General features: G+C 41.6%; 1 protein-coding gene across 1 annotated transcript in view; it reads left to right on the top strand.

The window, feature by feature from the left end:
• The first annotated feature begins 2930 nt into the window (after window positions 1–2930).
• The window catches only part of hmgcra (3-hydroxy-3-methylglutaryl-CoA reductase a), a 41406-nt gene continuing 30914 nt past the window's right edge, over window positions 2931–13422 (top strand). Inside the window, exons 1-2 of the mRNA XM_068029508.1 lie at window positions 2931–3086; window positions 12133–12313. Coding sequence (XP_067885609.1) covers window positions 12149–12313 — 165 coding nt within the window. The 5' untranslated portion in view covers window positions 2931–3086; window positions 12133–12148. The remainder of the gene's footprint in view (window positions 3087–12132; window positions 12314–13422) is intronic.

Below are 13422 nucleotides of genomic sequence, written 5' to 3'. Positions count from 1 at the left end.
GCTGCACCCCCCCCCCCCGCACCCCCACCGCCGCATGGCGGCGACACCACAGTTAGCATATGGTAATGCTTACTTACCTATGCTGATTATGCAGCCCACTGCTTCTTCACCGACACCGCCGGATTTTTCGTTGAACGGGCGGCTGTCATGTGCCGTCCCGTTCACGGTCTGAAAAGCCAGTGGGTCTTCCCTCTGCATTACGGAAGTGGGGGGGGGGGTAACACAGGGGTCTAACTCTGCATTCTTAAAGGGAGGAGGGAGGGGGGATATGCAGGGGTCTAACTCTACATTCTTAAAGGGGGGGATATGCAGGGGTTTAACTTTGCATTCTGGAAGGGAGGAGGGAGGGGGATATGCAGGGGTCTAACTCTACCTTCTTAAAGGAAGGGGATCTGGAATTACTGGAGGGAAAACTGTGCTAGCATGATGGGAGGTACTGTGTACCATCCCTCCATTAACAGTGTACGCGCTGTGTCTGTGAGGGGTCAATGGCACACTAGGCACCCTGTGTGTGTGGGGAGGGTGCCAGAAAGGGCAGGAGCATTAAGGTGTTATGGATGGTGGGGGCAATCGAATCAGCTGGTAGGACCTTGATGTGATCACGTTGTGCCACTCTGAGTGTTGGCCAAGATGGGCAATACCATGGCACGCCACATAGTTGATCCAGGAAAGCAGCTGACGTACCCGTCAACACCAATCCATGCTCTGTTAGGAACCTTCGAATACATGCCGGGTTCAACTTTATTTATCACATGGAAATAGGTCTGGCTCATCCTACATTGTGTGATCCTCTGCACGTGAGGATCCGTATGTGCCAGAGGCAATACCAACAGGCAGGTTGATCCACGTAGAGGCACCCGTTCGTGAGCAGCAGCCCCCCTGGGGAGCCCGCCATTATGGTTGCCATGCATCTACAGGCCCCACGTGACATGCCATCGAATGTCGGAGCACCAGTGTCAGAGGAGATTGCGCATATAGAGAGGGCGGTGACACGTCTCTGTGACCTGCTCAAGGATGACCTGCAGCCCATGGGCTCCGGTGGACATCCCATGCCTTTGTTCCTCATAGTGTCAGCGGTTCTCAAGCCTGACGCCTCTGCAGCCTTTTAGGGGCCCACCAGAGACCTTTGTGGGGTCACACAGTCAGCAGTGCACCGCTGCATCAGGGAGGTCACCAATGCCCTGCACCGGAGGGCCAGCGAGTATGTCTGCTTCAGGACGGACTCTCACAGCCAGGCCCAGAGGGCCAGTGGTTCTGGCACCGTTGCCGGAGAACCATAGGTTATAATGGGCGGCATAGTGGCACAGTGGTTAGCACCGCAGCCTCACAGCTCCAGTGACCCGGGTTCGATTCTGGGTACTGCCTGTGACTGCGTGGGTTTTTGCCGGGTGCTCCGGTTTCCTCCCACAGCATCTACTACTCTACAGCCACCTCTTTCAACAGTCTGTGATGTTGATCATTAGGTCCAGCGGATTTAACCACTTTATGTCCCATTAATTTCTCTAGTACTTTTTTTTACTAATATTAATAGCTTGCAGTTCCCCATTTACACTAGTCCCTTGATTCTCCATTATTTCTGGGAGGTTTTTAGTATTTTCCTCCATGAAGACAGAAATGAAGCATTTGTTCAGTTTCTCTGCCTATTCCCTATTCCCCACTAACTCCACCTGTAATGGACCCACATTTGTCTTTGCTAATCTTTTTCTTATTACATACCTATAGAAGCTTTTACAGTCTGTTTTTAATGTTTCTCACTCGTTTACTCTCATTCTATTTTCCCTTTCTTAATCTTTTTCTTGGTCCTTCTTTGCAGAATTCTGAAATGCTCCCAATCTTTAGACCTGCCATTTTTTGGCAACTTTATACGCCTCTTCCTTTGCTCTAATACAATCCTTGATTTCTTTCATTAGCCACGGTTGGAACACTTTCCTTGCTGGGTTTTTGTGCATGAAAGGAATGTATTTTTCTTGTAAACAATGTAGTAGTTTTTTTAAACGTTAGCCATTGCCTGTCTGTCATCATACCTTTTAATGTACTGCAGCACAGTGGCGCAGTGGTTAGCACCGCAGCCTCACAACTCCAGCGACTCGGGTTCAGTTCTGGGTACTGCCCGTGTGGAGTTTGCAAGTTCTCCCTGTGTCTGCGTGGGTTTCCTCCGGGTGCTCCGGTTTCCTCCCACATGCCAAAGACTTGCAGGTTGATAGGTAAATTGGCCATTAGCAATTGCCCCTAGTATAGGTAGGTGGTAGGGAAATATCGGGACAGGTGGGGATGTGGTAGGAATATGGAATTAGTGTAGGATTAGTATAAATGGGTGGTTGATGTGATGGTCAGCACAGACCTGGTGGGCCGTAGGGCCTGTTTCAGTGCTGTATCTCTAAACTAAACTAAACAAACCGCCATGGCCAATTTGCCCCTCATACCATTATAGTTTCCTTTGGCTGGATGTAAGACCCTTGTTTCTAATTGAACTACACCACCTTCAAAATTACCCTTTTACCATGATAAAATGTTGACATGTAGAAGTTTTCCATTATAAAATATTTACATAAAAGATTGGTGAGAATTCCAAGAGTAAGAAGGTCTGTTAACAAGAAGTGCATGCCATATACAATATTTTATAGTATCGAAATTCGATATATAAGTAGCCACAATGAATACAAAACGTGAGGAGAAACAACGATCACATTTGAAACCTCAGACCTTGCAAGACTATCATTATTCTGATACGCTGCTGCTTATGATGATATATTCACACAGGTCGCAAGTTCCCTTGCGTCTGTCTGCGTTAGGCCAATCAGGACCAGCGCAGACTTAACCCTCCGGTTTTTATTGGTTCGCTTGTCCTCGCAAGATTCCCTAACATGGGACGATCGTCCAATCCGGAGGAGTGTGACGTCCACGTTCGGATCCCTTAGCCAATCAGATGGAAGAACAGATCGGGCGATGGGCGCTTGCCATTTTAGCTGATCAAAGTGCAGTTGGGGCTGCCGTTGTGAGTGAGGAGGCAGTGACAGGCGGAAGACTGACTGCAGTTTTTAATTTGAACGTTTTAAACTGTTTTCGGTGGTTTGTTTTAAGTTCGGGTGAGTAAAGCGTTGGTTATTTTTCAATAGTAGTTCGGGTTTTGCTGTAAGGCATCGCTGCAGCCAGGCCTGGGACAGGTCCTGATGGAAGCCTGTTGAGTCGGTGACTGTGATGTAACTGGCGCCACTTGTTTTCGCTGAATTTTAACGGGAGCGCCCCCCACCCCCTCCTCCGTTGGGGTGGGGTGTGTGGGGATGTTCATCATCAGCAGGGCTGTGGTTCCAGGTACGGGTGAAACTATTGAGACCCTTCCACCTCCCTTGAAGGTGACCCACCGTCCATAGCAACTATACAGGGGCATGTTCTCCCGGCAGTATCCGCTGTCCCCGCCAGGAAGCGGCTTCAATCTCATGTACGGCTGCTGTTTCGATGCTGATCCGTTTTGCTGGTTGCCGTCCTGTTTTGAATTAGTGTGTTCGATTTGTATTTAAATTCAAAGTGAGTTTATTCCCCTCCCTTTTTTATGCCATTTAAAGAATGCTTTGAAAGCCCGTATTGCTGACTCAACTGCCTCTTATTTTTCATTGGAGCTACCAAAGGAAAATATATGTTGGTCCCTCTGCTTCTGGACCACATCCAGTGTTGTTTTTAACATGTATGGTGATTTTACATATTTAATGTGAGCCATTCGCAAGGCAATTCTATTTGTTTTAATTTAAACCAGGTAGGAATTGCCACCCAAGCTAAATGTTAGCACTTGGATGTCTAGATGATTTTTGCTTTCTTGATTTGTTTTGCATTCTTTTACTGATGAGCAAAACCAAATAATACTAGATATTCTAGCTTTCAATAAAATGTCGCTATAAATGAAGATTTCTATTTTTAGTAAAGGTGTCATTCAAAACTGGTTCAAAGATATGAGGGTATACATCAGATTTTACTGTATCATTTTTGTTTCGTGGCTAACCCCTTCCATCCCTCCTGCTCCAACCAAAATAGCGTAGCTGGTTGAGCGCCCCTCAGTCTGCTATATACTTGACCATATGCTTTCTTTGTTACACCCTGAGAAGAAAAAAGATTAGTCGATATTATTTCCATTTGCATCATAACTGGGAGAATACTGTCTACAGATTATTGGTCTTGATCTAGATATAAACTTTACTGATCAATATAGACTGTGAAAGGACTGAGAACGAGAGGGCACAGACTTAGTTATTGGCAAAAGAAGCAAAAGTGACATGAGGGAAAACATTTTCACTCAGCAAGTGGTTAAGGTCTGAAACATACTGCTTGAGTGTGTGGTGCAGGCAGGTTCAATCGAGGCATTCAAAAGGGAATTGGAATGTTTTCTTAAAAAGGTAGAATGTGCTGGGTTACGTGGAGAAGGCGGGGGAATGGCACTAAGGTGAATGCACCGTCTCCTTGTGAGCCAGACACGATGGGCTGAATGGTGGCTTCCTGTGCTGTAATAATTCTGATTCTGTGATGTGGAAAATATTGACCCCATTAGTAATTGGAATAACTTAAACGGCTTTGTATATTCGCGTGTGTTGCATTAATTCTGTAAGTATATGAAGAGTAAAAGGGTAGCTAGGGAGAGAGTAGATCCCCCTTAAGGATCAGTGTGACAATCTATGTGTGGAGCCACGGGAAATGGGCGAGGTCTTAAATGAATATTTCTCGTCCGTATTTACTGTGGAGGAGGACATGGAAGCTAGTGAGTTCAAGGGAGGGATTATCCTGGAGCATATCAACATTACAAAGGAGGAGGTGTTGGAGGTTTTGAAGTGCATTAGGGTGGATAAATACCCAGGGCCTGACCAGGTGTATCCTAGGATGCTATGGGAAGCAAGGGAGGAGATTGCTGGGCCCCTGGCAGAGATTTTAGTATCATCGTTAGCCACGGGTGAGGTACCGGATGACTGGAGAATAGCTAATGTTGTACCTTCGTTTGAGAAGGGCAGCAGGGATAAGCCAGGGAACTACAGGCTGGTGAGTCTTACATCAGTGGTGGGAAAGTTATTGGAAGGGATTCTGAGAGACAGGATTTATATGCATCTGGAAAGGCATGGTCTGATTAGGGGCAGTCAGCATAGCTTTGTGCGTGTGAAATTGTGTCTCACGAATTTGATTGAGTTTTTTGAAGAGGTGACCAAGAGGATTGACAAGGGCAGGGTGATGGATGTTGTTTACATGGACTTTAGCAAGGCCTTTGACAAGGTCCCGCATGGTAGGCTGGTCCAGAAGGTTCGAACATGTGGGATCCAGGGTGAGCTAGCAAATTGGATACAAAATTGGCTTGGTGATAGGAGGCAGAGGGTGGTAGTGGAGGGTTGTTTTTCAGATTGGAGGCCGGTGCTGGGCCCTCTGTTTGTCATATATATTAATGACTTGGATGTGAATGTAAGGGGCATGATTAGTAAGTTTGCATCAAAATTGGTGGTATAGTGGACAGTGAAGAAGGTTGTCTAAGGTTACAACAGGATATAGATCAACTGGAAAGTGGGCAAGGGAGTGGTAAATGGAATTTAACACAGACAAGTGTGAAGTGATGCGTTTTGGGAAGTTAAACCAGGGCAGGACATATACAGTGAATGGCAGGGCCCTAGGGGGTGTTGTTGAGCGGAGAGACCTTGGGGTGCAAGTACATAGTTCCCTGAAAGTGGCAACACAGTTAGACAGGGTGATGAAGAAGGCATATGACATGCTTGCCTTCATCGGCCAAGGCATTGAGTACAAGAGTTGGGACGTCATGTTACAGTTGTACATAACGTTGGTTAGGCTGCATTTGGAGTACTGTGTGCAGTTCTGGTCGCCGCAGTACAGGAAAGATGTGATTAAGCTAGAGAGGGTGCAGAAAAGATTCACAAGGAAGTTGCCTGGTTTGGAGGGCTTGAGTTATAACGAGAGATTGGATAGGCTAGGTTTCCCTGGAGCGAAGGAGGCTGTGAGGGGACATGATAGAGATATATAAAATTATGAGGTATAGATAGGGTAGATAGCCAGAGTCTGTTTCCCATGGTAGGGGTGACTAAAACTAGAGGGCATAGATTTAAGATGAGAGGGAGGAGGATCAAAGGGGTGAATTTTTCACACAAAGAATAATGGGTATCTGGAATGAACTGCCTGAGGAGGTGGTGGAGGCAGGAACAGCAGCAACATTGAAGAGGCATTTGGACAGGTACTTGAATGAGCAAGGCATAGAGGGATATGGAATTAATGCAGGCAGGTGGGATTAGTATAGATTGGCATTATGGTTGGCATTGACGCCATGGGCCGAAGGGCCTGTTTCTATGCTGTATGACCCTGACTCTATTAATGATGGCCTGTGATTAGGAGCAAGATGTTTGTGTAATGATTTCCTTCAATATAGTTTTCCCCCTCTTGTCGCACCCCCCAATACTGCATTAAATTTAGGTTGGCACTAGAACCTCAGCAGAATACCACACAATATATCAAGTAAATCTGCTCTGGTCCATTTTTGTTCTGCTTTCTTTGTCCGTCCCTATCTCTTTATTGCCATGTATGGCTAAACAGCCTAATCAAAGTTCCTGTTTCATTACTGTAGTTGTAAATAACAGTTGGATTATTTTGTCTTGCATTCACACTCCTTTCTCATATTTGTTAGTGAGGTAACAAAGGTGTCTGGGGATTCCTGAAAGGGAAGTTTGGAATTTCCACTTTTGCTGTTGGTTAGTACAAAAAGGACTGACTGTTTCCCTGGCAGTAAGACTTGACGATACCACCAGTAAAGATAGTGAAAGCTGTGGTGAAAAGTGCAGTCTGTTCTGTTTTTAAAATGAACTGAACAATGAGTATAATTTTAAAAATACATTTTAGCACAACAGAAATTCATCATTTATAACTCTAAAGGTTAGATTCTTAGTAATATTTTAAATTGAACCCTAGATTTGTGATCTTGCTCAGTGCAAGGTTGAAAAGAATAGAGAAGTGTAAATCAAACTAGTGATTAGGTGAGGAGTTTGTGTTATTGTAAATTAAGCCAAAGGAGATAACAATAATTTGCCGTGTAGCTTCAGCCTTTTTAAAGTGGATCCTGATTGTTAATCTAGAAAAGTATCTTTTTGCAGCTGTCTACAGTTAAGGCAGACCAACAATGACATTTAATGTTTTGAAATGTGCTGTTTCTGTATGGCCACCTACACGGACTGAATTAACAATTTGTCATTTTTTTCTACTTCATCTCCCATTCTACAGCTCAAGTACATGATCAATCTTGGTGTCTCCTAAGAGTAAATTAATTTCCACATTCCTCTGTACTGATGGTATAACTTGCTGTAACTTGTTTGTATTCTTGGGTGATAAACACACTTCAGGCAGTATTTCTTGATTTTATAGCCCCACAGCAAAGCTTTGTGCCAAAATGGATTTTGTAACCTCTGCCATTTCCTTCAAAATCACTTTTTTTTAAAAAAAATCTATTTTACTGTTAAATTCATAGTGAATACACTGCTTCTTTAACAAATTTCAAATTACTGTGGCTGCTTATCCATAGAAGGACATTTGGCTTATGAAGTCTGATAGAATCATGGAGAAACCTTATACTTTTTCAACCAGTTATCTATTTTCCTTTTGAAAAGAATGAATGAATTCTAGTTCAGCGCCAGTCATTGCAGAAAATTTCACTTTCTAACTGCACTTTGTCTATATTAAATTCGAATCTCCTTTAATTCTTTAGCGATCTGAAATTTCTACCTTTGCTACTGTCTGACTAACCAGTGAAAACAATTTATCACTATTTGTTAATAGTTTTGAAGACTTTTTAATGTTCCTTCAGTGGAATAAAGCTGTGGCATCTCTTCCTAGCCATAACCTTGTCATCTCTGTAATGAAGTGATGAATCAGTGCTGCATCTTTTTCTATTTTGTAATATCCTTCATCTAATGGGTTAGAATGGAGGAGATAAGGAGCATATCCATCAAATGAGGAAAGTTTCTAGGAAACGATGAACAAGAAATTAGGGAGTCAAGAAAACAACTAGTCCTGACTGTCAGGGCAACATATAGAATCATAGAAAGTTTAAGGCACAGAAAGAGGCCACTTGGCCCATCGTGTCTGTGCCAGCCGAAAAACAATCCACATATTCTAATCCCATTTTCCACCATTTGGTCTATAGTCCTGCAGATTACAGCACTTGAGGTGCATATCCAGACTATATACCAAAATGTGAATCAATCAAGTTGTTAATAACAAAAAAATTGCACATTTTCCCCCTCAGCCTGCCGACTGCAGACTCAACATAAAGTTTTTAACAAAAACAAACACATTTCACAATAACCTGATTGAATTTGCTTAAACAATTAACAACTTGTCTTTTTACTTGGAAGCCTCAGCTGCTCAAGACTGGAGTTTGCATTGCTATTTTACCCATGACTATTGGGAGTTACAAAATACATCTGTGCCTGCAGTATTCCAACATGCATCAGTATGATTTCTCTTTCTCTGCAAGTGGAAGTGTGCTTTTTTTTTTTTCCGTGCTGTAAAAAATGTAACTATTTTACCAAGTGAAATTTATATAAGGCACATTTACGATATTGCCTGCTTAATTTCTTGCGTGGACAGTCAGAACACCTGTACTTAATTTTGACTTCTCATTTCTCAACATCAAAATAATTGGTTTACAGAAAGTTTTTGTGTGGAAATTGATTTGTCTTTTCCCTGTTTGTTTTTGTTCAAATAAACACAAGCTAGAACAAGAAATAATACTTTTGAGTACAATTTTGACATTTAAGCTATTATGAATTGCATATTTTTGCCTCACTGACCATCTAGCTCAAAGCATGTGACACCCAAAGGTGGACAATTATAGCAGCTTGCTTTCTTCTCATATTCAGAATTCAAAACCATTTGTTTGAAAAAAGATTTATTATTCAGATGTGCTACTTATACCTAGCATGTAATGTTGCCCAGTCACAAACTTGATAACCAAAGGCATAAGTAGCCAAAAAAAAATTCAGCTTTTAATACGCTATCCGAACAAATGTTTAGGCTCATCTTTTTTTCTTCCTCTCATGCCTGTTTCTACTAGGGTAGGTGTTTGTGTGATTTATGTTAAACTAACCGCGAAGGGGAGAATGTAAACATTTGTTTATAGAACTGCAGTGCATAAGTAAAACTTTCATGTGGAAGAAATGATCTCGAGACTTCTGCCTCCAGGGAGCGTTACTGTAATTTCTTTCTAAAATCTTTTCACTGCAGTTGGCCATCTTCCCACCAAACAGCATAAACCTCAAATCCGCAGAGATTTGCTCATTGTCATACAATGTAGCATTTCGTTATGGTGAAGTATAATTTTGTACCAACTGCATGGTGTTTGAGTTGGTATGGTATGATGCCAACTAAGCAAGTCTGGCATAGATATTGCTTTTAATGAGCGCCACCTGTATTTGAGCATAAATGAGTTATGAATTTCAGTTATGCTGATGTTGCTTGTAAAAAATTAATGCCCAAGTTTTTTTTATGCTCTGTTTAGTCGAAAACATGACATTCTTTCTAGTGAAGAATCTTAGGTTTTCACCTGAGACCTAATTTGATACGCCAATAAAGGGCTGCTTCTGACATGCATAGATCTCAGGATTTGAAATGCCCTGTTCAGAATTTGATGATTTCCCACTTCGTTGTTTTTTGCTATGGGCTACAGTTTTAAAGCACAAATTGATTTTTTTTTAAACAAGTGTCTTTACAGGTTATCTTTAAGTATTTTCACACCTAATTTATTTTTAAAACATTTCTAACGGGTTATTGAATGTGAGCTGATCTGTGCTAACTGACCTGTGATCCTATATGCCCACATATAAGAAAGGAATCTAGAAAGTGGAGGAGTGAAATCAAATAGGAAATTAAGAAAGCCGAGGGCATGAAAAAAAAATGGCAAGTAAAATCAAGGTGAATCCAAAGAATATTTATCAATACATTAAGAGGATAACAAAGGAAGGAGTAGGGCCCATAAAAGACCAAAAAGGTAATCTATGTGCAGGGGCAGAAGATGTTGGTATGGTTCTTGATGAATACTTTGCGGCTGTCTTCACAAAACAGGAGGACGATGCAGATATTGTAGTTAATGAAGAGTGTGAAGTATTGGATGTGATAAACATGAGGAGAGAGGAAGTATTAATGGGATTAGCATCCTTGAAGGTGGATAAATCACTAGGACCAGATGAAATGTACCCCCAGGCTGTTAAAAGAAGCCAGGGAGGAAATAGTGGAGGGGCTGTCCATCATTTTCCAGTCCTCACTAGATACCGGTGTAGTGCTGGAGAACTGCTAACGTTGTACCTCTGTTTCAAAAGGGAGCAAGGGAGAGACAGAATAATTACAGGCCAGTCAGTCTAACTTCAGTCGTGGGCAAATTATTGGAATCAATTCTGAGACACAGGATGAACTGTCACCTAGAAAGGCATGGATTAATCAAGGCTAGTCAGCATGGATTTGTTTGGGGAGGATCTTGTCTGACTAACCTGATTGAATTTTTTGAAGAAGTAACAAGGAGGATTGATGAGAGTAGTGCAGTTGATGTGGTGTTCATGGATTTTAGCAAGGCTTTTGACAAGGTCCCACAAGGGATCTCATTCAGAGAACATGATGAGCCATACGGCCTCCTCCTGTGCTGTAACATTTCTGTGATAGTGGCTTTCAAAAGGGAATTGGATAATTATCTGAAGAGAAATCTGCGGGGCTACTGGGAAAGGGTGGGGAACTGGTATTAGCTGAGTTGCTCTTGCAGAGAGCCAGCACAGACATGACTGGCCAGATGGCCCCCTTCTGTGCTGTTGTGATTATGATATGAAAGATCTCCTGCACTAGTGGAATAAAAGTTGTATTCAACAGCTCCATTAAAATAAATTGACTAATACTCATAAGCAGTGTGCTACGTTTGTGCAGTTTAACTTAAATCTTAATACCGAACTTTGGCTTTTTTGTTGCAAAATTCAGTAATTGTTATAGTACTGCTGCTAGTCAGTGGAAAAAGTGTACTGATTGTTAAAGCATGGTTTGTTTGGGTTTCATTTACTTAGCTAATTTTTTGTGAAGATATGGGCTGTTTTGTATTATACTACTAAATAGTTACTAGAAGTACAAAGGGGTCTTTCACACTGCTGCTAGGAATCATTGGTATTGGTGACTCATGGGAGTAGTAATTCTCCTGGAATAAATTCTGTACACTTGTGAAATAACAGGCATCAAATACTTTTTTCGATTTGACAATAATGAAATCTGAAATTTGCTACGAAACCAGTGAGTTTGGGGTGCCTTTTCCCTCCATGTACAAAAGTGGGATTTCTTATTGAGAGACCATTAAAAAGCCAGCCATGCAGAGGTACATAACAAAAGAAATAAGAGCAAGAGTAGGCCATTTATTCCATCAAGCCTGCTCTGCCATTAAGTTCATGGCTGAATTTCTTTAATCAACTCAACATTCCCCGCCCCCCCACCCCAGCCCATCTCCATAGATTTCCATAGTGCCCAAAAATATATCGATCTCAAGTCTTGAGTGTAATCATTGAGCATCCACAGCCCTCTGTGATAGAAGATTCCAAAGGATTCACAACCATCTTGAGTCAACAAATTTCTTCTCATCTTGGTCTTTAAATGGCCAACCCCTTAGTCTGACACCTAGTTCTAGTCAGGAGAAACAGTCTCTCAGTATCTGCTCTCTCAAGGCCTCTTAAGAATTTTATTTGTTTCAATGAGGTCATATTTTTCTAAACTCCACAGAGAATATAGGCCGATTCTACTCAATCTCTCCTCTTTGATACCCTCTCATCCAGGGATCGGTTAAGTGAACCTTTGCACCCTCTTTAAGGCAAGTATATCCTTTATTGAGGTAAGGATAATTGTTCTGCTTCCAGTTGAGAGCAAGATTGGTGGAAGCATGAGATACCCAGGTAGCTTTTGACTTGTGGCGAAAGTAGGAATTGAATAGCCTTCCAAAAATTATAGAACCTTTACTACATAGAATATTATTGACAGTTGAGCCCTTTTTCCTGTATTCCATTCTAAAGATCACTTTTTATTGGGTACCAATAGTGCAATAATATTTTTAACTTTTTACATTTAATTATTTTCTTCCACCTTCTTAAACAGATTCAAGAAAGGAAAAATGCTGTCCAGGTTGTTCCGCATGCATGGACTTTTTGTTGCCTCCCATCCTTGGGAGGTGATTGTGGGAACGGTTACGATCACTATTTGCATGATGTCCATGAATATGTTTACTGGAAATAATCAGATTTGTGGATGGAATTTTGAATGTCCAAAGATTGAAGAGGTAAGAGCACCACCACCACTATTGGTATCTTTTTTTTTTTTTCCTTTTTTAGGGGCCTCATTAAACATGATTTAAAATCGAAAACTAGATTTATCTTTAGAGCAGTTTTTAAACTCACATTTTGAAAAGGGTGCTTCCTGTGTGCAATTCAAAACCAGAGTTGAGAAAATTGAGTTTAAAGTCTTGATCATTTAAGGAAGTGAGTGCTTCAAGTTTATGTAATAGAAGTTAACTACTGTTACTTAATATTTAAACACTATTGTTTTAAAGCAAAATGCATCTTTCCAGCTATATAACTCGATCTTTTTTTTTTTTACTAACATTACTATTGAACGTTGAATAAGTTACTTTAAATTGCCAGCTAAATATTTCCAAAATAACAGATCTCCTTTTGAAGCTAGTTACAATAACATTTGTTAAACATTCTTGCTATGTCCACAAAATTCTTTACACACAGCTCAGTTTCTTATTTCAGTTGAATTTTTATCTTAACCAAAACAGGGACATTTGTTCTAGTTGCTCTATGTACAGTAAAGTCATGTTTGCTGCCTGAAATCTTGCCTAGAAATAGTGACCCAAGTATAAAAACTTTTGTTCGTCTAGAATTTACTTCATGTTTCAACTGGGTGACTTGATGATGTTTTTTGAGAGTATCCATCCTTCTGCACAGGTCCAACAACCCAGGCAAAAACAAAAACCCACATCTTAACTCGTGCCTAAGTGCACTGTTTTTGGAGTGGCACTTTGCCTCATAGCTGAAGAACAAATGCAACAAGCTGCATTTATGTAGTGTGTTTAATGTAGAAAAATGCTTCCAGATCCTTCACCAGCATAAATGAAGATAAATGACAAACTATTGGGGATATCCAAAACTTTGATCAGAGAGGTGGATTGTAAGGAAGATCTTGAAGGAAGCGAGGGAGGTGGAGGTTTAGGGAGGAAATTGCAGACTTGAAGGCACAGCCTCCAATGGTGAGTGGGAGGGAGTTAGGTGATGCACTTCTAGCCTCTTTAAATTTGAGGTTTTGCCAGAACAGGAGCCAATACAGGTCAGTAAGCACAGGGGTCATGAGGGAGTGGGACTTGGTGCAGGGCCTGATGGGATCTAC

Source organism: Heterodontus francisci, chromosome 4 (genome assembly GCF_036365525.1).
Source record: "Heterodontus francisci isolate sHetFra1 chromosome 4, sHetFra1.hap1, whole genome shotgun sequence".
Classification (NCBI taxonomy): domain Eukaryota; kingdom Metazoa; phylum Chordata; class Chondrichthyes; order Heterodontiformes; family Heterodontidae; genus Heterodontus; species Heterodontus francisci.
The sequence above is the reverse complement of the archived record's forward strand: the minus strand, read 5'-3'. Positions and strand labels throughout refer to the sequence as shown.